This window comes from Macaca thibetana, chromosome 12, assembly GCF_024542745.1.
Source record: "Macaca thibetana thibetana isolate TM-01 chromosome 12, ASM2454274v1, whole genome shotgun sequence".
In the NCBI taxonomy this organism is placed as follows: domain Eukaryota; kingdom Metazoa; phylum Chordata; class Mammalia; order Primates; family Cercopithecidae; genus Macaca; species Macaca thibetana.
This window is the reverse complement of record NC_065589.1, coordinates 29374397-29397088: the sequence shown is the minus strand read 5'-3', so window position 1 is coordinate 29397088 and position 22692 is coordinate 29374397. Positions and strand designations below refer to the sequence as shown.

The 22692-nt window shown below is 37.3% G+C and overlaps 1 protein-coding gene across 1 annotated transcript in view; it reads left to right on the top strand.

Moving 5' to 3' along the window:
- SPAG16 (sperm associated antigen 16) overlaps positions 1-22692 on the top strand; it is a 1176832-nt gene that overhangs the window by 41419 nt on the left and 1112721 nt on the right. Inside the window, exon 6 of the mRNA XM_050751372.1 lies at positions 16998-17105. Coding sequence (XP_050607329.1) covers positions 16998-17105 — 108 coding nt within the window. The remainder of the gene's footprint in view (positions 1-16997; positions 17106-22692) is intronic.

Genomic DNA, 22692 nt, shown 5'->3' with positions numbered 1-22692 from the left:
CTTTTCAGAAATGTTTCACTATAGATTAGTTTTGTTTGAGAATTTCATAAATGGAATCACACCATATTATTCTGTTTGGCACCTTATACTCAGCATAAAGTCTGTACAATGTATTATTTTTGCCTGTATCAGTAATTTGTTCCTCTTTATTGCTAAGTAGTACTCTGTTGTATAATGCATACTACAACTTTTTTATCCTTTTTCCATTTAGTTATTTCCAACAGTTGGTTATTAAAGATAAAACTGCTATGAACATTGAGGCACAAATATTTGATAGGAATATGTTTTCATTTCTTTTTTATAAAAGCTTAGTGGAAATTCTGGATCGGGGGATAGATGGATGTTTAACTCTGTATGAACTGCTAGTACATATTCCCACATTCAAGTTGGTCCATTTTGCTTTCTCAGTAGGAATACGTGAGAATTCCAGTTGCTCCACACAGCTACTAACATTGAGTGTTATTAGTCTTTTCAAGTGTAGTCATTTTTAACTGTTGTGTTGTGGCATCTTGTGTTTTTGATATGCATTTTCTGTATAACAAATGATATTAAACATATTTTTTTTTTGCTTTTTGACCATTCTAAAAAGCATTCTACAAAGCATTTATCCTGCTTTCTGTATGTTTATGTTGCTTGTTTGCTGAAGATATACTACTCATCCTTTAAAAATGACGAATTGTAATTGAATACAATTGTAATTGAATTGTAAGAGTTTTTTGTATATTCTGGATACAAGTGCTTTGTTAGAATATTGTGAATATTTTCTCCCAGTCTATGGCTTGTGTCTTTAATTTATTAATGGTGTCTTTTGTTGAGCAGGTACTTTAAATTTTAATGAAGCATAGCTTATCTTTTTTATGGTATTTATTTTGACATTTTATTGAATATATCATTTTCTACTATAGGTAACAGATATTCTATGTTTTCTTCTAAAACCCTTAAAATATGTATTTTTATTTCAGCATAGGATATGTTCTTAGGTTTTGTGCATCGTGTGAGGTAGAAGCTAGAAGTTAATTTTCTTTACTATAGAAACACATAATTGTTCTGGCACCATTTCTTGAGAAAATTATCTTTAAGTCTCATTTAATATCTTTGGCACTTTTATTGAAAATCAGTTGACCATTTAGAATAAGTTTGCCAATTTCCACAGACACAGGTGACGTAGGTGTGACATAGGATGGGGATTAAGTTGAAAATATAACTTGATTTTGGAAAAATATGTGTGTGTGTGTGCGTGCACGCATATCTATTTTTTGAGGGGGAAGAATTGATACTATCACAAGTTTTTGTCCTTCTATTTACATAGCATATCTCTCCATTTAAGTTATATTTAATACTTTATGAAGGAGCTTGAAATTTATGCCCTTCGCATTTAATTATCTAATGTTTATATTTTGTTGTTGCATTTTGAGTTCCATATAATAGGGACTATGTTTTGTGTTCCCTATATCCCCAGGGCCTATCACTGTGCCTGGTACATAGTAGGAGCTTAAGTGATTGTGTGCTATTAAACTTTTGGCTCTTTAGTTAAGCTTTTAATAATTTTTAGAGCAGTTAATTGGTGATTTTTGCCCCTTTCATGGCATTTATTTGGGGTAGGCATTATTTTCTTGGGAGTGTAACCAGTCTTTCCCCATTTTGAGTATTGTCTTCCTTTGCCAGGCTTTTACGGTAAGGAAATATAATGCAGACCAGAAAGGGTTTATTGAGAGCCCCGAAGAAAATAATACTGATTGGGATTACTAACAGGAAGATGAAAAACTACCATTTTAAAAATAATGAAATACTTCCTTTTACAATCTGCCAGAAAATATAGGCATAAAGAAAACCATAATTACATGACAATTAATATTAAGGAAAAGTTAAGGTGATTTACTAAGGGGCCTTTATTTCACTTTCAAAATTTACTTCTATAAAAGGTCAAAGAGTACCCAGCTTTTGTGAAGACCCATTTAGTTTTATGACTTTCAGAAACAAACACTGTGAAAATAAAGATAATAATGAGGCTCATAAAATTTCATGCTTTAGTGTTTAAGTAATTGCTTGTTAAATTAAGAAGGTATTTTTTCTGGATATGGATATACCGCTTTCTTTTTTGGCTAAGATAATGAAAATTTTTCTCTAATCTGGTTGAATTCCATTTTGGCTGTCTAACAATTATTCCAATATAAAATTTAGTGGGTTAAATAAATTCATTTATAAACAATTGAAGATAATGGAATATTTGCTAATTACATAACTACTATTATCAGAAATTACTTTGATTCAATTGTGCACGTAAGAAAAATATATGACAAAGATGGCCTACTCCGATGCAGGTAAACAAGAAAATGTGTATATGATTTACTTTGCCAAATTGTAACAAAATAATCCACTAAACTCGTTATTAAGTGATCATTCAAAAATACTTAAAACTGTTCAGTTAATAAAATTATTTTACCATGGATATTCACTTCAAAATATTTTTGAGCATACTTTTTTTTTTTTTTTTTTTTTTTTTTGAGACGGAGTCTCACGCTCTTGCCCAGGCTGGAGTGCAGTGGCGCGATCTCGGCTCACTGCAAGCTCCGCCTCCCGGGTTCCCGCCATTCTCCTGCCTCAGCCTCCTGAGTAGCTGGGACTACAGGCGCCCGCCACCGCGCCCGGCTAATTTTTTGTATTTTTAGTAGAGACGGGGTTTCACTGTGGTCTCGATCTCCTGACCTTGTGATCCGCCCGCCTCGGCCTCCCAAAGTGCTGGGATTACAGGCGTGAGCCACCGCGCCCGGCCGAGCATACTATTAAATAATATTCATATCATATTGAAAATGGAGTTTTGGGGCAGTAATTTTATAGTACTATAAGAATATCTGTACTTTTTTTTTTTTTTTTTGAGACGGAGTCTCGCTCTGTCTGGAGTGCAGTGGCCGGATCTCAGCTCACTGCAAGCTCCGCCTCCCGGGTTTACGCCATTCTCCTGCCTCAGCCTCCCGAGTAGCTGGGACTACAGGCGCCCGCCACCTCGCCCGGCTAGTTTTTTTGTATTTTTAGTAGAGACGGGGTTTCACCATGTTAGCCAGGATGGTCTCGATCTCCTGACCTTGTGATCCGCCCGTCTCGGCCTCCCAAAGTGCTGGGATTACAGGCTTGAGCCACCGCGCCCGGCCTAGAATATCTGTACTTTAATGTTGCATAATTGAATTGTAGACTTTGATGTGCTGGTTTCCTGAAATGGAGAAGTTAGATAGTAATTGTACCATTTTATTAAGACAAAGCATGTGCAAATTGTTTTCTTTATGATGTACACATTTAAATAGAATGTTCCACTGAGTAACTCTTAACTTCGTTGTACTTGAAACAGAATGTCTGTTTGCTGTGTTGTTTTAAAACACAAAGATGCTCTACTAATGTGATGAGGAAATATTATATAGTTTAAAATATTCGTTGCTTATATGAATATTTTAAACTTTATTCTTTAGTACAACTTTTATTTTCCATTTATTAAGCAGATGGGCAGCAGGAAGATCATAATAGGAGAGGCACCACCATGAAATGAATTTAAATTTTTTTACTGAATAGACTTCATTGTGCAAACAGAAAGCAATTCCCTGAAAACCAATTTAATGGTCAGAAAAACTTTAAGGTCTGATACTTCAGTCAATTCTTATGCTTTGTTTCCTGGGATGAGCACAAATAGGCTTCTAATGTATATATGTACCCTACAACTTAAAGTATAATAATAATAAATAAATTAAAAAAAAAAAAAAAAAAAAAGTTAAAAAGTGAGTTGATGCAATGCTGCACATTTATGGTTCTGTTTAAGAAATTTTGCAGCATTATTTCTTAAAGTATTTTTAACATGTTGTGGGTTTACATTTCACATACGATAAAAATAAGCTCATTTACATAATTCAAGTGACTGAAAGTAAGACAATTTAGTATACTCAAAATAGACGTTCACAGAATTTTAAATTCATTTTTTAAAAGATACACAATGTTACTAATAATCACATACCCTAATATTTTTGGTCAATTAGAAGATATTTACTTACTGGCACACTGCTTGTAGGAAGATAAATTTACTGCTTAGAAGAATTGTGTGTGTCTCTTTTACTATACTAAATAGTAATATGAAATGATGATAATGATGATTATGAGTTCAGAAACATTTATTGAGTAATTTAGTATTTTCGATGTGCAAGACAGTATGTAAACCACTTTACTAAAATATTTAATTGAATATGCTTTGAAGCTCATTATATGTCCATTGTGGAGGTGCTCAATTTGATATTTACAGAGGTTATGTAGATTAACAAGGTCACATTGCTATGAAGAATTTCCTATATTGAATATGATATTATTATCATACTAGCATTGCTCCAGTGAAGTACCTGGATCTGTTAGCTGATTATAAAGACATAATATTGGATTTTTATCTACTGTTGTAAAACAAATATGGTATTATTTTTTAGATAAACTGATTCAACTTGACATGCTTTAGAGCTAACTTGTTTTGATAGCCCTATCAGGATATTCTGTACAATTCTTTTTTAAAAATATGGGGTTAAAATAAATGTTCAAAGATCTTGTTCATTCTTTTTGCAAATTATTTGAACAGATCCATTGATCCTTTTTCAGAACAATTGATCTCTTCTACACACAGCCTTTCTCCATACTTCTAATTGAAAATGGAATCATTTTCTAAATGAGAATTCAAGTGAGGTTCTTGTGCTTTCACAACAAAGTGTCAACTCAATCATTTATTTATTTTCCATTCACTCTACTTAAATTCTCTCCTCCTCTTCACTTAGTACTCGGTAAGGATGATGCCAAACAGTCTGCCATCTCAGGAAGATGGCAGAGAGTTTCTGTCTTTTTAGTCCATCTTCACTAGGGAGGTCTTGTGTACCTGAGCCTTAGGAATGAGGACTTTTCCTGTCTCTTTGTCTGTCCTCTGTGTTGTGGCCAAACTCTGCCTTCTATCTGTAGTTGGTCTTTGTAGGAGTTTCATACTACTACCTCAGGAGTAGGATACTTCTCCTTGCTGTGAGAGAATATTAGGCCTAAGATGGTTACCTGTTGATTGGTTTGGCTGTGTCGCAACCCAAATCTCGTCTTGAATTCCCACATGTTGAGGGAGGGACCTGGTGGGAGGTAATTGAATCATGGGGGCAGGTCTTTCCCATGCTCTTCTCCTGATAGTGAATAAGTCTCATGAGATCTGATGGTTTTAGAAAGGGGAGTTTCCCTGCACAAGCTCTCTTTTTTTTTTGCCTGCCACCATCCATATAAGATGTGATTTGCTCTTTTTTGCCTTGCACCATGATAGTGAGGCCTCCCCAGCCAAGTGGAACTGTAAGTCCATTAAACCTCTTTTTCTTCCCAATCTCAGGTATGTCTTTATCAGCAGTGTGAAAATGGACTAGTACAGTAAATTGGTACCAGTAGAGTAGGCGTTGCTGAAAAGATAGCAGAAAATGTGGAAGTGACTTTGGAACTGGGTAACAGGCAGAGGTTGGAACAGTTTGGAGGGCTCAGAAGCAGACAGGAAAATGTGGGAAAGTTTGGAAAGAGACTTGTTGAATGGCTTTGCCCAAAATGCTGATAATGATATGGACAAAGAAATCCAGGCTGAGATGATCTCAGGTGGAGATGAGGAACTTGTTGGGAACTGGAGCAAAGGTGACTCTTGTTACGTTTTAGCAAAGAGACTGGTGGTATTTTGCCCCTGTCCTAGAGATTTGTGGAACTTTACACTAGAGAGAGATGATTTAGGTTATCATCTGGTACAAGAAATTTCTAAGCATCAAAGCATTCAGGAGGTGACTTGGGTGCTGTTAAAGGCATTCAGTTTTAAAAGGGAAACAGAGCATAAAAGTTTGGAAAATTTGCAGCTTGATGATGTGATAGAGAAGAAAATCCCATTTTCTGTGGAGAAATTCAAGCCAGCTGCAGAAATTTGCATAAGTAATGAGGAGCTGAATGTTAATCACCAAGACAATGGGGAAAATGTCTCCAGGGCATGTCAGAGACCTTTGTGACAGCCGCTGCCATCACAAGCCCAGAGATTTAGGAGGAAAAAATAGTTTTATGGGCTGGGCCTAGGGTCCCTCTGCTGTGTGCATTCTAGTGACTTGGTGCCCTGCATTCCAGCTGCTCCAGCCATGACTAAAAGGGGCCAAGGTACAGCTCAGGCTGTTGCTTTAGAAGATTGAAGCCCGAAGTCTTGGCAGCTTCCATGTGGTGTTGAGCCTGCAGGTGCATAGAAGTCAAAAATTGAGGTGTGTGACCTCTGCCTAGATTTTAGAGATGTATGGAAACTCCTGGATGCCCAGGCAGAAGTTTGCTGCAGGGGTGGGGCTCTCATGGAGAATCTCTGCTAGGGCAGTGCGGAAGGGAAATATGGGGTGGGAGCCCCCACACAGAGTCCCTACTGGAGCATTGCCTAGTGGAGCTGTGAGAAGAGGGCCACTGTCCTTCATACCCCAGAATGTTAGATCCACCGACAGCTTGCACTGTGCACCTGGAAAAGCCACAGACACTAAACACCAGCCATTGAAAGCACCCAGGAAGGAGGGTGTACCTTGTAAAGCCACAGGGGTAGAGCTGCCCAAGACCACAGGAGCCCACCTCTTGTGTCAGCATGACCTGAATGTGAGACATGGAGTCAAAGGAGATCATTTTGGAGCTTTAAGATTTGACTACCCTGATGGATTTTGCACTTGCATGGGGCCTGTAGTCCCTTTGTTTGGGTCAATTTCTCCCATTTGGAATGGGTGTATTTACCCAATGCCTGTAGCCCCATTGTATCTAGGAAGTAACTAACTTGCTTTTGATTTTACAAGCTCATAGATGGAAGGGACTTGCCTTGTCTCAGATAAGACTTTGGACTGTGGACTTTTGAGTTAAGGCTGAAAAGAGTTAAGACTTTGGGGGACTGTTGGGAAGGCATTATTGTGTTTTGCAATGTGAAAACATGACATTTGAGAGGGGCTGAGTGTGCAATATGGTTGGCCCACCCAAATCCCATCTTGAATTCCCTTGTGTTGTGGGAGGGACCTGGTGGGAGGTAATTGAATCATGGGGGCAGGTCTTTCTGGTGCTGTTCTCGTGATAGTAAATAAGTCTCATGAGATCTGATGGTTTTAAAAAGGGAGTTTGGGAGGCTGAGGCAGGAGAATGGCATGAACCTGGGAGGTGGAGCTTGCAGTGAGCCAAGATCGTGCCACTGCACTCCAGCCTGGGTGACAGAACGAGACTCCGTCTCAAAATAAATAAATAAGTAAATAAAAATAATAAAAAATAAAAATAAAAAGGGGAGTTTACCTGCACAAGCTCAATTTTTTGCCTGCTGCCATCCATGTGAGATGTGATTTGCTCCTCCTTGCCTTCCTCCATGATTGTGAGGCCTCCCCTGCCATGTGGAACTGTAAGTCCATTAAACCTCTTTTTCTTCCTAGTCTCAAGTATGTCTTTGTGCGCAGTGTGAAAATGGACTAATACAGCTGTCCATCTGCCAGGGGTAGAGAGTTTTTCTTTTACTTTTCCTTCACTTGCAAAGTATCTTTGCCTGTGCCTGTGTGTTGCCCTTTCCCCAGGGCCCTCAGAAGTAGGCACTGGTTTGTGCCTTTTCTGCAGCACCCCTGGGTCCTGAAGCCCCCATTCCAGGCCTGAGCTCCCACATAACATTTCTAGACACTTTCTGGGATAAAAGGGACCCCACTGCCTTGAAGGGAAGAATCTGATCTTGGCAGGATTTACCTTCATAAGAATGTCTTATGTAATGATAAAGCAGTCAATTCAGCAAGAGGATATAACAGTTGTAAATATATATGCACCCAACACTGGAGCACCCAGATATATAAAGCAAATATTATTAGAGCTAAAGAGAGAGACGGATCGCAATACAGTAATAGCTGGAGACTTCCAACACCCCACTTTCAGTATTGGACAGGTATTCCAGACAGAAAATCAACAAACATCAGACTTAGTCTGCACCATAGAACAAAAGGACTTAATAGATATTTCTATTCTCAATGACAGACTATATGTTAGGTTACAGAACAAGTTTTAAAACATTCAAAAATTGAAATAATATCAAACATCTTCTCAGACCACAATGGAATAAAACTATAAATCAACAAGAAGAGGAATTTTGGAAACCATACAAACACATAGAAGTTTGACAATATGCTCCTGAATGACCAGTGGATCAATGAAGAAATTAAGAAGAAAACTGAAAAATGTCTTGAAACAAATGATAATGGAAACACAACATACCATAATCTATGGGATACAGTGAAAGCAATACTAAGAGGGAAATTTATAGGCACTTATATAAGTGCCTACATCAAAAAAGAAGAAAAACTTCAAATAAATTACCTAATGATTCATCTTAAAAAGCTAGCAAAGCAAGAGCAAACTTAACTGAAAATTAGTACAAGAAAAGAAATAAAAAGGAACAGAGTAGAAATAAATGAATTTGAAATGAAGAAAGCAATACAAACGTCAAGGAAACAAAAAATGTTATTCTTTTGAAAAGATAAAATCAACAAATCATTAGGCAGATTAAAGCAGAAAAAAAAAGGAAAAGACCCAAATAAATAAAATCAGATGGAAAAAGAAGCATTACAACTGGGACTGCAGAATTTCAAAGGATCATCAGTGGCTACTATGACCAACTACCTGCCAATAAATTGGAAAATCCAGGGGAAATGGGTAAATTCCTAGACAGGTGCAAGCTACCAAGATTAAACCATGAAGAATTCCAAAATATTAAAGACCAATAACAATGAACAAGATTGAAGCTGTAACATGAAGTCTCCCAGTAAACAAAATAACAGGACATGCTGGCTTCACTGCTAAATTGTACCAAACATTTGAAGAACTAACACCAGTGCTACTCAAACAATTCTGAAAAATACAGGAAAAGGGTATCTCTCCAAACTCATCTACAAGGCCCATATTACCCTGATACCCAAACCAAAGACACATCTAAAAACAAAACTACAGGCCAGTATCTCTGATGTTGACTCAAAAATCAACAAAAATGCCAGCCAACTGAATTCAACAATGTATTAAAAAGATAATTCATCATGACCAAATGGGATTTATTCCAGGTATGCAAGGATGATTCAACATATGCAAATTAATCAATGTGATATGTTACATCAAAATAATGAAGAATAAAACCATATGTTCATTTCAATTAATGCCGAGAATAATGTAATACAATTCAACATCCCTTTATGATAAAAACTCTCAAAAAATTTGGTATAGAAGGAACATACCTCAACACAATAAACACTATATGTGTCATACCACAGTGTCATACTGGATAGGGAAAACTTAAAATCCTTTCCTCTAAGATCTGAAACATGAAAAGGATGCCCACTGTCACCACTATTATTCAATGTAGTAGTGGAAGTCCCAGCAATCAGACAAGAGAAGGAAATAAATGGCATATAATTGGAAAGGAAAAAGTCAAATTATCCTTGTTTGCAGATGATATGATCTTATATTTGGAAAAACCCGAAGTATCCACCAAAAAAAAATGATGAGAACTGATAAATTCAGCAAGGTTTCAGGATACAACATCAACATACAAAAATCAGTAACATTTCTATATGCCAAGAGTGAAGAATCTGAAAAAGAAATTAGAAAGTAATCCAACTTACAATAGCCATAAATAAAATTAGAAAGTAACTTAAGCAAAGAAATGAAATACCTCTACAATGAAAACTATAAAACACTGATGAAAGAAATTGAAGAGGACACGACAACAGGGAAAGACATTCCATGTTCATGGGTTCTAAGAATCAGTATTGTTAAAATGTCCATACTACCCTAAGCAACCTACAAATTTAGTGTGACCCCTGTCAAAATACCCATGACATTCTTCACAGAAATAGAAAAAACAATCCTAAAATGTATATGGGATCACAAAAGATCCAGAATAGCCAAAGCTATCCTAAGCAAAAAGAACAAAACTGGATCACATTACTTGACTTTAAATTATACTACAGAAATATAGTAACCAAAACAACATGGTACTGACATAAAAAAATAGCCAAAGCTATCCTAAGCAAAAAGAACAAAACTGGATCACTTGACTTTAAATTATACTACAGAAATATAGTAACCAAAACAACATTGTACTGACATAAAACCAAGCACATAGACCAATGGAACAGAATAGAGAACCAGAAACAAAACCACACACCTACAGCGAACACATTTTTGACAGATGTGCCAAGAACATACACTGTGGAAAAGACAGTCTCTTCAATAAATGGTGCTGGAAAAACTGACTGGATATATATATGAAGAAGAATCAAACTAGAACAATATGTCTCATCATATGCAAAAAATCAAATCAAAATGAAACTCCTAAGAGAAAATTAAAAGAAACTCTCAATGACATTGGTCTAGGCAGAAATTTCTTGAGTAGTACCCTACAAGCACAGGCATCCAAAGCAAATAATGGACAAATGGGATCACATCAAGTTAAAAAGCTTCTGCATAGAAAAAGGAATAAGCAACAAAGTGAAGAGATAAACCCATAGAATGGGAGAAAATATTTGCAAATGACTCATCTGATAAGGTATTAATAACCAGAATATATAAGAAACTCTATAGGAAAAAAATCTAATACTCCAATTAAAAAATGGATAAAAATTTGAACAGACTTTTCTCTTTTTTTTTTTTTTTTTTTTGAGACGGAGTCTCGCTCTGTTGTCCAGGCTGGACTGCAGTGGCCGGATCTCAGCTCACTGCAAGCTCCGCCTCCCGGGTTTACACCATTCTCCTGCCTCAGCCTCCCGAGTAGCTGGGACTACAGACGCCCGCCACCTCGCCCGGCTAGTTTTTTGTATTTTTTAGTAGAGACGGGGTTTCACTGTGTTAGCCAAGATGGTCTCGATCTCCTGACCTCGTGATCCGCCCATCTCGGCCTCCCAAAGTGCTGGGATTACAGGCTTGAGCCACCGCGCCCGGCCGAACAGACTTTTCTCAAAAGAAGACATACAAATGGCAAACAGGTACATGAAAAGGTGCTCAACATCATTGATCATCAGAGAAATGTCAGTCAAAACTACGATGAGCTGTCATCTCACCACAGTTAAAATGGCTTTTATCCAAAAGGCAGGTAATAATTAATGCTGGCAAGGATATGGAGAAAAGGGAACCCTTGTACACTGTTGGTGGGAATGTAAATTAGTACAACCACTGTGAAGAACAGTTCACAGTTCCTCAAAAAACTAAAAATAGATCTACCATATGATCCAGCAATCTCACTGCTGGGTATGTACCCAAAAGAAAGGAAATCAGTATATCAAAGAGATACCTGCACTCCCATGTTTGTTGCAGCACTGTTCACAATAGCCAGGATTTGAAAGCAACCTAAGTGTCCATCAGCAGATGAATGGATAAAGGAAATGTGGTACATATATGTAATGGAGAACTATTCAGCTGTAAAAAAGAATGAGATTCTGTCATTTGCAACATGGTGGAACTGAAGGTCATTATGTTAACCCAGGCATGGAAAGACAAGTTTCACATGTTCTCATTTATCTGTGGGATCTGAAAATCAAAACAATTGAACTAATGGAGATAGAGAGTAGAAGGATGGTTGCCAGAGGCTGGGGAAGGGTAGTGGGTGGGTGTGGGTGAGGCAGGGATGGTTAATGGGTACAGAAAAAAATAGAAAATGAATAAGACCTAGTATTTGTTAGCACAACAGGGTTATTGTAGTCATAACTTAATTGTACATTTAAAAATAACTAAAAGTAAAATTAGATTTTTTGTAACAGGATAAATGCCTGAGGGGATGAATACTCTGTTTTCCATGATTTTTAAACATGCATGCCTGTTTCAAATTATCTCATGTACCCCATAAATATATACATCTACTATGTACCTGCAAAAATTTTAAAAAGTAATAATTAAAAATTATATTTTCATTTAGCAATATAGATAAATGGTTAAAACTAGAAGTTTGTAGTATTTTGAAAGGGATGGAAGTATGCAAATAACAAGACAATTCAAAAAGGGTTGTCACAAGCATAATGAACTGTTCCCAAAGAATCTCATAATGAACTTGAGAAAATTACATCCCTGTCTACAATCTAAAAATTGAAAGATCTATTTTGAATATAGGCTTTATTGTCGTTGAGATGCAAAACTGTCCTAAATTGCACTATCTTTTTTGTTAAAGTGTATATATGTAACTCCTACACTAACACTAAAAAATACACTATAAATATTTAAAGGAAAATAACCATTAATTTTTGTTTTTACAATAGAGACATCTTGACCAGAAGCAATGCAATGACAAGCAAATTAGAAAAATTAGATAACAAGCACTTCATTCAATATCATTATCTATATTATTTCTCAACTTATGTTGTCAATTTATATTATTTGTCAAATTATATTCTTGATATACACACATGGGTTAAAATCAGGAAAGAATACATTGTTTATCTAATCATTAGTATATTCCTCAGATGATTTTTCAAGACTGAATGTTCGAGTCAATCATTGCTTGCACATATAAGATTGTTGGCATGAAAATGAGGTTGAGGTTTAGGTGGAGAAAGTTCACCATGAGTATTGTGAGTCACCTGAACGTTGTTTATTTACACGTAATGAAAACTACAAAATTGGCAGTAAAATAAATAACAGTAGAGGTCATTTTTAAAAAATAGGGTGTACTGGGAGGTGGGGAGAAAGAAACGTAGAGGGCGGGAGCAGCCAAGTTGACCAAATAGAAACAGCTCCATTCTGCGGCTCCCACCAAGAAGGATGAAAAGAGCAAGTGAATTCTGCATCTTCAATTGAGGTACCAAGCTTCTCTCACTGGGACTGACTAGGTGGTTGGTGCAACCCAGGGAAAGCAAGGAAAAGCATCAAGGGCCCACCTAAGAGCTGCATGGGCAAAGGAAGCTTTCTCCCTGGGCCAAAGGAGGTGGTGCAGGATTGTGCTACCCATCCCTGAAAACCATGCTTTTCTCATGGATCCTTGCAACCCACAGATCAGGAGTTCCCCTTGCAAGCCCACGCTACCAGGGCCTTGCGTCCCAAGCACAGAACTGTAAAGACATGGCAGCTGCTTGGGTGGCTGGCCATTTGAGCAGGCACCAAGACACAGAGTATTTGCATACTCCAGCTCTGGGAACTCCCATGAGGCAGTATATCTGTCCACTCCTGTGGGAAGGGGGCTGAAGCCAGGGAGCCAAGTGGCCTCGCTTCCACAGAACCCCACAAGCTAAAACACACTGGCTTGGAATCCCTGCCAGCCAACACAGCAGGCCAGAGACTGCCTAAGAAGACTTAATTCCCAGGGCAGGAGGGGCGGCCACCATCACTGCGGCTCCAGTTGGCCATTGTCCCCTGCTGTAGGTGCCAGTGAGACTGGGTGGTCAGGACTAGGAGCAATTCCCCACAGCACAGCACAGCAGCTGTGTCAGTTCATGGCTAGACTGCTTCCTTAAGTGGAACCCTGATCCATTTCTTATCACTGAGACAGGCCTCTCTGTGGGAATTTCAGCATCCCTAGACAGGAGTTCATGAACAGAACTTTGATATCCCTGAGAGGAGTCACTAGGAGAAGGGGCAGCTGTGATATAATGGATCCGTGGTCTTTGTCTTTTCTATCTGCTGGCTCGAGAGTCAGGGGAGCCCAGATGAGGGTGCAGCACACCTCCTCCACCAAGGGGCAGCCAGACTGCTCGTTTAAGCAGGTCCCTGATCCCACTCCTCCTGACTAGATGAGACCTCCCAACAGGAGTCCCCAGATACCTCATACAGGAGAATTCCAGCTGGCATCAGGTTGGTGCCCCTCTGCGATACAGCTCCCAGAGGTAGGAGCTGGCTGCCATCTGTGCTGGTCTGTAGCCTCTGCTGGTGATACCTCCAGGGGTGGGAGGGGCCCAGGCAAATAGGGTCTCGAGTGGACCCCCAGCAAACTGCAACAGCCCTACAGAAGAGGGGCCTGACTGCTAAAAGAAAAACAGAAAACAACACCATCAATGAAAAGGACCCCACAAATAACCCATACAAAGGTCAGCAACCTCAAGATCAAAGGTAGATAAACTCATGACGATGAGAAAGAATCAACACAAAAATGCTGAAAACTGAAAAAGCCAGAGTGCCTCTTCCCTCCAAATGATGGCAATATGTCTCCAGCAAGGCACAGAACTGGGCTGAGGCTGAGATGGATGAATTGACAGAAGTAGGCTTCAGAAGACGGGCAATAATGAACTTCACTGAGCTAAAGAATTATGTTCTAACTCATTGCAAAGAAGCTAAGAACCATGATAAAAAACATTACAGGAGCTGTTTACCAAAGTAACTAGTATAGAGAGGAATATAAATGACCTGATTGAGCTGAAAAACACAACACAAGAACTTCACAATGCAATAACAAGCATCAATAGCCAAAGAGACCAAGCAGAAGAAAGGGTATCAGAGCTTAAAGACTATCTTGCTGAAATAAGGCAGACAAGAGTAGAGGAAAAAAAGAATGAAAAGGAATGAACAAAACCTCTGAGAACTGTGCGATTATGTTAAAAAATCAAACCTATGACTGATAGGAGTACCCGAAAGAGACAGAGAGAATGGAACCAAGTTGGAAAACACACTTCAGGATATCATCCAGAACCTCCTCAACCTAGCAAGACAGGCCAATGTTCAAATTCAGGAAACCCAGATAACCCCAGTAAGATACTTCATGAGAAGATCAAGCAAAAGACACATAATCATCAGATTCTCCAGGGCCAAAATGAAGGAAAAAATGTTAAGGGCAGCCAGAGAGAAAGGCCAGGTCACCTATAAAGGGAAGCCCATCAGACAGCAGATCTCTTCAGACACCATACAAGCCAGAAGAGAGTGGGGGCCAATATTTGACTTTCTTAAAATAATTTCCAACCTAGAATTTAGTATCTGGTCAAACTTAGCTTCATAAATGAAGGAGAAATAAAATGATTTTCAGACAAGCAAATGCTGAGGGAATTCATCACCACCAGGCCTGCCTTGCAAGCACTCCTGAAGGAAGCACTAAATATGGAAAGGAAAAACCATTACCAGCCACTACAAAAACACACTGAAGTACACAGACCAGTGACAATATGAGGCAACTACATAAACAAGTCTGCAAAATATAACCAGCTAGTAATATGATGACAGGATCAAATTGATGCATAACAATATTAACCTTAAATGTAAATAGGCTAAATGCCCCAATTAAAAGATGCAGAGTGGCAGGCTGGATAGAGTCAAGATTCATTGGTGTGCTGTATTCAAGAGACCCATCTCACATGCAAAGACATACATAGACTCAATCCCATTACTGGGTATATACCCAAAGGAATATAAATCATTCTGTTACAAAGACACATGCATGTGTATGTTCATTGCAGCACTATTTACAATCACAAAGACATGCAATCAACCCAGATGCCCATCAATGATAGACCGGATAAAGAAAATGTGGTACTTATACACCATGAAATACTATACAGTCATAAAAAGGAATGGGATCATGTCCTTTGTAGGGACATGGATGGAGTTGGAAGCCATTATCCTCAGCAAACTAACGGTAACAGAAAACCAAACACTGCGTGTTCTCACTTATAAGTGGGAGCTGAACAATCAAAACACATGGACACAGGAAAGGGAACCACACACACTGGGGCCTGTTGGGGGGTGGGAGGTGTGGTTGGGGGCGGTGGAGTATTAGGAAAAATAGCAAATGTATGCTGGGCTTAATACCTAGGTGATGGGTTGATAGGTGCAGTAAACCACCAAGGCACACGTTTACCTATGTAACAAACCTTCAGAACTTGCATCTGTGCCCCAGAACTTAAAATTTAAAAAAAAGAAAAGAAGAAGAAAGAAACTTGGAAGAATGGATCCGAGACCTTGCACCATATGCCTCATGTAATTTGATCTTGCATCAAGAAGTCACTGATCTTGACTTATGCTTCATTGAGAGCCTTACTTTATCTCATAAACATCTTTGGTAGCATCCCATACACTGCTCCTCAGTGACTGGCTGTTCTGACACCACTTAAAGCAGAAATCTGTTCATGTGCATTTATTTTATGTGAATCACAATTTTGAAATAGTTGTGACCCAGAAAAGTAGATTTCTTCTGTTTCAAGCCTAATGTGAGGTAGCAGTCCATTTTTCAGAATAGAAATGTGACAGTCTCAATGCTGTAGTACTTTGTCAGTTATCTGAGGTTGAGAACTACTTTTTCATTATAAATTATATTTCACATTATTATATTGAAACTAATATATTATGGAGGTAAGTGAAACCTTCTTATTAAATTTTCACATAGAACCTGGACTTAGAAAGAATGCTTTCGCTTGCCTTATGCCAGAGGTTTGCAGAAGATATATCAAGTTGAAAAATTTTTCTGTATTACAGCACTGATATTGAAGACCATTCTCATCAAGCTATGAATTATGTAATAATCAGATCCACTGATGACATATATTTATTTAATATATACCATAAAATCTTGGTGTTTTAGAATTTATATGCTTTCTTTTCCCAAATATCAGAACTGAATAATCTAGTATATTCTCTTTAACTTTACATTCTAGGAAGTTCAGAGTTAAATTCCATAAAGTCTTTATTTTTAATAATTTTGAATTACCGTGTTTCATATATTTCAATTTTCCAAGCCAAACAAATTATCTTTGGAAGTAAATGGTTTATACTATGGACATGTTCTGGCAGCATACCTTTAATTTTCACTTACTTAGATGAAATGTAGATGAATCATATTTTTGGAACTACAGGTTTTGCCCTTTCATCCTTCACCCCCAAACCTAATATGACCTTATACAAATTATGTTTGATGGGAACCTTCAATGAGAATTATAGCAAAATATTTGTTTTCCTATTATCTTCTGAATGGCCCAATACTAGATTTGAACTCAAGACTAAATAATTTTTGAAAAAGGAATTAGCAGTGATTTATAAAGTTACTATTTTTTTTGCAGCAAAGCTAGAGAAGATCTGCTGAAAATTCAGAAAGAGCGTGATTTTCATCGAATGCATCACAAGCGAATAGTCCAGGAAAAAAACAAATTAATCAATGACCTCAAAGGGTAAGCTTATATTTGTTGGACTATTTATTAAAGAGTTATTTAATACATGTTAAGTAATTTGATTATCACAGAAAGTTTTAGACAAAGTTATTAGTTCCACATTTATTGAGCATAAGATGAGTAAGTTGCGGCCCTTGCTGTCAAGGGTCTCAGAAACTATTTGTGTGTGTGAAGTGGGAGGAGTTAAGCAGAAATATACTGAAATACACTGCATTGTTGCTATGCCACCCAAGAGGGCCATCATCCCAATAAGATTGGAGTGTGAGATGACTCAAGGATTTATTTCCACAGGAATTAAATTCTCAAGTACAAGTAAGAGTAGACAGTGAGGAAGTGGGGTCAGCACAGTGCTGTTGGCAGATAGTACATCCTCTGCAAATGTGCCAAGACATGAAAAAACATGGTATGTTCATCAAATTGTATGCAAAGAGAGTGAAGTGCAGCTGTGGTATTGCAGGGATAGGGGACATATCTCTAAATGACTATGAATTTAAAAGTCTTTTATAAATTATTTTGAAGACATTATTGAGATTTACTTTCTCTCCTTCTTTACCTTCCTCCCCTACAAAGACAAGTAAAGAAACTTACAATCCTTAAATAAAATTCTATTTGCTTGCTCTAAGGCAGTGCTATCCAACAGAACTTTTCTTGATGATATACTCTATATCTGTACTGTCCAATACAATAGCCCCTAACCATTTATATTTAAAAATATACCATACTTCTTCAAATTCCTAATACGTTTAAAGAGAATACTTTTCATATAAAATTAATCACTTTAGATTATATGTTTTTTCATATTTCATTATTTCAGGCACCCTTGTAAAGAAGCACACATTACTTTGTAATATAGCTACACTTGGTCTATACTCAGATAGCCTTTATTTCTTCATTTAATCATTAAGAAAAACATCTCCATTTAGCAATCTGGATGAATCACTAAAGCGCATTTTATAAAGACCTAAAACAAAACTTCAGTGATGCCATCAAGTCACAAAAAAGCTGGGCATCAAGTTAACCAGTCAAACACAGTGAATACTTTGCCTGATAGCTGTGCTATTGCATAATAAATCAGCTATAGGATAGAGTGTTTTTGATGCCAGGCAAAGTTGGGGTCTGAGATCTCTTATGTCATATTTTATCCAAATACATTAATAGTGTATCCATATTTCCTTTCATTGTAAAACATTAAATGTTTACCTTACTTTTTCTGTAAATTTTTCAACTAGTTTGATAATAAATTTTATAGTATTTCTTTTTTGTTTGTTTGTTGTTTTGTTTTGCTTTTTAGAGTCAGAGTCTCATTCTGTCACCCATGGTAGAATGCAGTGGTGAGATTAAGGCATCCTGTAGCCTCCAACTCCTGGGTTCAAGCAATCCTTCCACCTCAGCCTTCTGAGTAGCTGAGTCTACAGGTGCATGCCACCATACCCAGCTAAATTTTTTTATGTTTTAATTTTTTTGTAGCGATGTTTTTTCTTTGTTACATTCTAGTGAAATTCTATGTGTTGTTAATTCTTTTAACAGAAGATAGTCAAGCCATATCTCATGAATGAGTTAAATTCCAAAGTTAGTAAAAAAAGGGAAATTTTGCCATCAATATTTTCTTTAAAATTCTTCAACCATCCACAGATTACAGTGTACATGGTTGTGTGTATACAATTCTATATCTGTGTGTTTTACGTATTTAGACATATGTAATGTTTATGGAGATTATAGTATACACCAAAGTATATATATGTATGTGTGTATATATATACACACATACATACACACACGAAGCTAATCAGAACGGAGGATAGAACTGTATGTACTACCTAAATTTTTATTTTTATTACTCTTTCTGAATGTCGTATTAATACACATTAAATGTATATAAAATGCAACTGCACTTTAATACTTAATTTCTATTGCTATCATCAATGAGGTATAATGTGATATCCAAATTAATGACTTTTATAAATATTATAGAAATTGAAAATGTTATAGAACATTATGAAATATTATAGAAAATGAAAAGCTCTGTTTCAATTATTAATGAAATAAAATATTATTCTTTTGGAGGACTTTTAGGGAATTTCTGCTTTGCACTATGCCATTGTAAATAGTATAGAATTAGCTCTCCAACTAGTACTAAACTAGCTCCCCAAATGTAAGGAACTATAAGACTGGACAAAATACATGAGGCAGTTTTTTTTTTTTAAGTTGGTGGAAAATTGGCAAAGCAGGACCTTGATGCCTAAGAGAAGACAAACACAAAATGAGCAGGATGTTCACCCCACATATCTTCCTGAAGGTACTTTTCAGCCCACAGTTTGACCAGATATAACCCAAGCAGAGCATGGTGGTTTTCGGAGCTGAGGAGGCAGAGATCAGAGTTCAGGGCTGCAGAGGTAGCTGAAACTTGCAGCATGGTGTACACAGAAGGAAGGAGGTACATGAAATGTAGCTTAAGAAATATCTATAATGGTTCTCTTCAGTCTTTGGCCACGTAACTAACTTGTGGAAGTATAAGATGAGAGAATACGAAACCTGGCAGGAAACAGCACCTGGGAAGCTATGAGCAAAATAGAGATTCCAGAGGTTGCAGAGTGCTGGGAGATGTAGGAGTACTGATCAGCCATAAGGGAAGGAACATCACTGAATACTCTGAACATTTACTTAATATCCTCCACAAGCCATGCCATAGAAGCAGACCTAGTTGGTCCTAGAGAAAATGCTGCTTTAGACTTTTTCTCCAAAAAGCTTAAAGGTATAAGCTTTGAAAAACTCAACTGATTCACTGGGAAATTAACTGTCTGTCAGAAAATAACTCTTTAAAGGAAGAAAACAAAATTCAGACAAGTGTATGTCCAACATACAATAAATAAATAAAGTTTATATGGATTGATCTATCTATAGATATATCTAGAAGCAGGAAGATATGTCCTATAATCAGGAAAAAGCAGAAGCAGACACAGAGAAAAGAGAATTACAGAATTAGCAGACAGGGACTTTAAAACAGTTATTATGAAATGCTTAGAGTTTTAAAGAAAATGGTGCCTATAGGAGTGATAAACAGAACTAAACTGAAATTTGAGAACTGAAAAAAACATAATGTGCGAATGAAAAATTTACTAGTAGGTCTTGGAAGATTGGACATTGCCAATGGAAAGATCAATGAACATGAAGACAGGAAGATGGAAAATGATCCAACTGGTGCTCAAAGAGAAAAAAGCTGAAAAGAAATGAGCAGAGACTCAAAGAAAAAAGACTGAAAAAACATAAACAGAACTTCTGGAACAATATCAAATAGTCCATCATAGGTGTATTTGAAATCCAAGAAGAGGCTGGGCATAACCTTCCCCATTCTGCTAGCTTATTCCAATTATTAAGTATACAAATTCAAATTAGTTACTCAGGAAGACTGGAACGGATCACTGGGTGCTTACATGAACCAAATATGCTGTGAGCAGACTTTAGCCAGGACCCTACTTATTTCCTGTCCCTTATAGACTCCCATTCTAACAGGGGGGTCATGCTTTTGCTTTAAGTTTCTGAATTTGAACGACAAATTCTTAAAAATATCTTTCCCCAGTAAATAGCCACTCAATTAAATAGCCAGGGGTAATGTGCAGAAAAATTGAGGCTATTTATAACAGTATATAATTGCTATGGTGTTATGGAGTGCTTCCTCTACTGTCTGCTAAGGTAGCTCCAGCATTTCTACTTCACAGTGTTGGCTATCTTTTTCCAAGTTTCTAAGGACCACCCTAGAAGTGAATCTACCTTATTCGCTGGAGTTCTTACTATAATGTTAAATCCATTGTGTGGAGGTCAAGGAATTATTGTTTATCCAGTCTTACATTCCACCCCCCTTTAATCAAGTACCTCAAAATCCAGCCTCTGGGGGTACTTTTCTGGTTCCTGCCAGTAAATGCTGAGTATTTTTTGCAGCAGTTTAGATGTATAGTCTCTTTCCTCCGTAATCACACTGAGGAGAGGAGGTAGGGATAATTCCAGCGGTGGGGCCGGGGTGGGGACATCTCTTTCTTTGTGGGGAAGAGGGCTTTTCAGCATCTTGCAGCACAGCTGAAGTACTACTTCTTTGTAGGAAATGGGGCCCACCTCTGTAAGCCCATAGGGCTACAGAAAAACATTCTCAGGGGCATCCTGAGAACCAGAGAAGAAGACAGAGACATTTCATACATTTCATGTAATAAAGAGTCAGTTCACCTGGAAGACATAATATTAAATATGCATTACTCTAATATAAGAGCTTCAAAATACATGAAGCAAACTCTGATAAAATTGAAAGGAAAAATAGATATTTCCTTAGTTATACTTAGGATTTTAACACTCAGTATTAGAAAGTGTAGGAAGAAATATACATAGATGTATTTGACACCCAAGAAGGGGCTGGGGATAACCTTCCCCATTCTGCTAGCTTATTCCAATTGCCAAGCATATCAATTCCAATTATTTACTCAGGAACACTGGAATTGATCACTGGCTGGGTACATGGACCAAATATGCTGTGAGCCAGGACCCTACTTATTTCCTGGCCCTTACAGACTCCCATTCCAACAGAGGGGACCAGATATAGCCTAAGCAGAGCATGGTGATTTTCGGAGCTGAAGAGGCAGAGATCAGAGTTCAGGGCTATAAAGGTAGCTGGAACTTGCAGCATGGTGTACACGGAGGTATGTGAAATGTAAGAAATATCTGCAATAGTCTTTTTTAATCTTTGGCCTCATAACTAACTTGTGGAAGTATAGGATGAGAGAACACAAAGCCTGGCAGGAAACAGTGCCTGGGAAGCTCTGAGCAAAACAGAGATTCCAGAGGTTGTGTAGAAGAGTGCTGTCAATCAACTAAGCATAGTTAACATTTCTTGACTTCTACTTGGCTCTTTCCAGTTCACATGGAATTGTCACTAAAATAGATCATATACTGAACCGTAAAACAAGTCTCCATACATTTCAAAGGACTGATGTCATGCAAAGAATGTTTTCTGACGAAAATCAAATTAAATTAGAAATCAATATTTAAAAACCTCAGGGGGTTTCTCAAATATTTGGAAATTAAGTAGTATGCCTTAAATAATCCATGAGGCAAATAAAGAAATTAGAGAATAGTTTGAACTGAATGATTAAAAATGCAGCATATTGAAATGCAGCCAATGCAGCTTAAATTGAAATTCATGGCTTTAAATGCTTATTTTAGAAAATAAAGTTTTAAAACCAATGATGTCATCTTAGAAGCTTAAAAAGAGCAAACTACAACCAAGAAACATGAAGAAATGAAAAATAAGAGCTGAAATCAATAAAATAGCAAATGGACAAACAAAAAATCAACAAAGTTAGATGTTGGTTAATGGAAAATATAATAAAGCTGACAAATTTGATAATAAGATGGATAAACTCTCATTAGACTGATGTCGCCAGAGGTTGGCAAGAATGTAGAGCAACCAGGACTGTCATATAGGGTTGCTGGTAGTATAAATTACAATCCAGCAATCAAACTTCTGGGTATTTATCTAAAATAAATGAAGATATATGATCAAAAAATCTTACATGACTTATATAAGAATGTTTAAAGAGGCCTT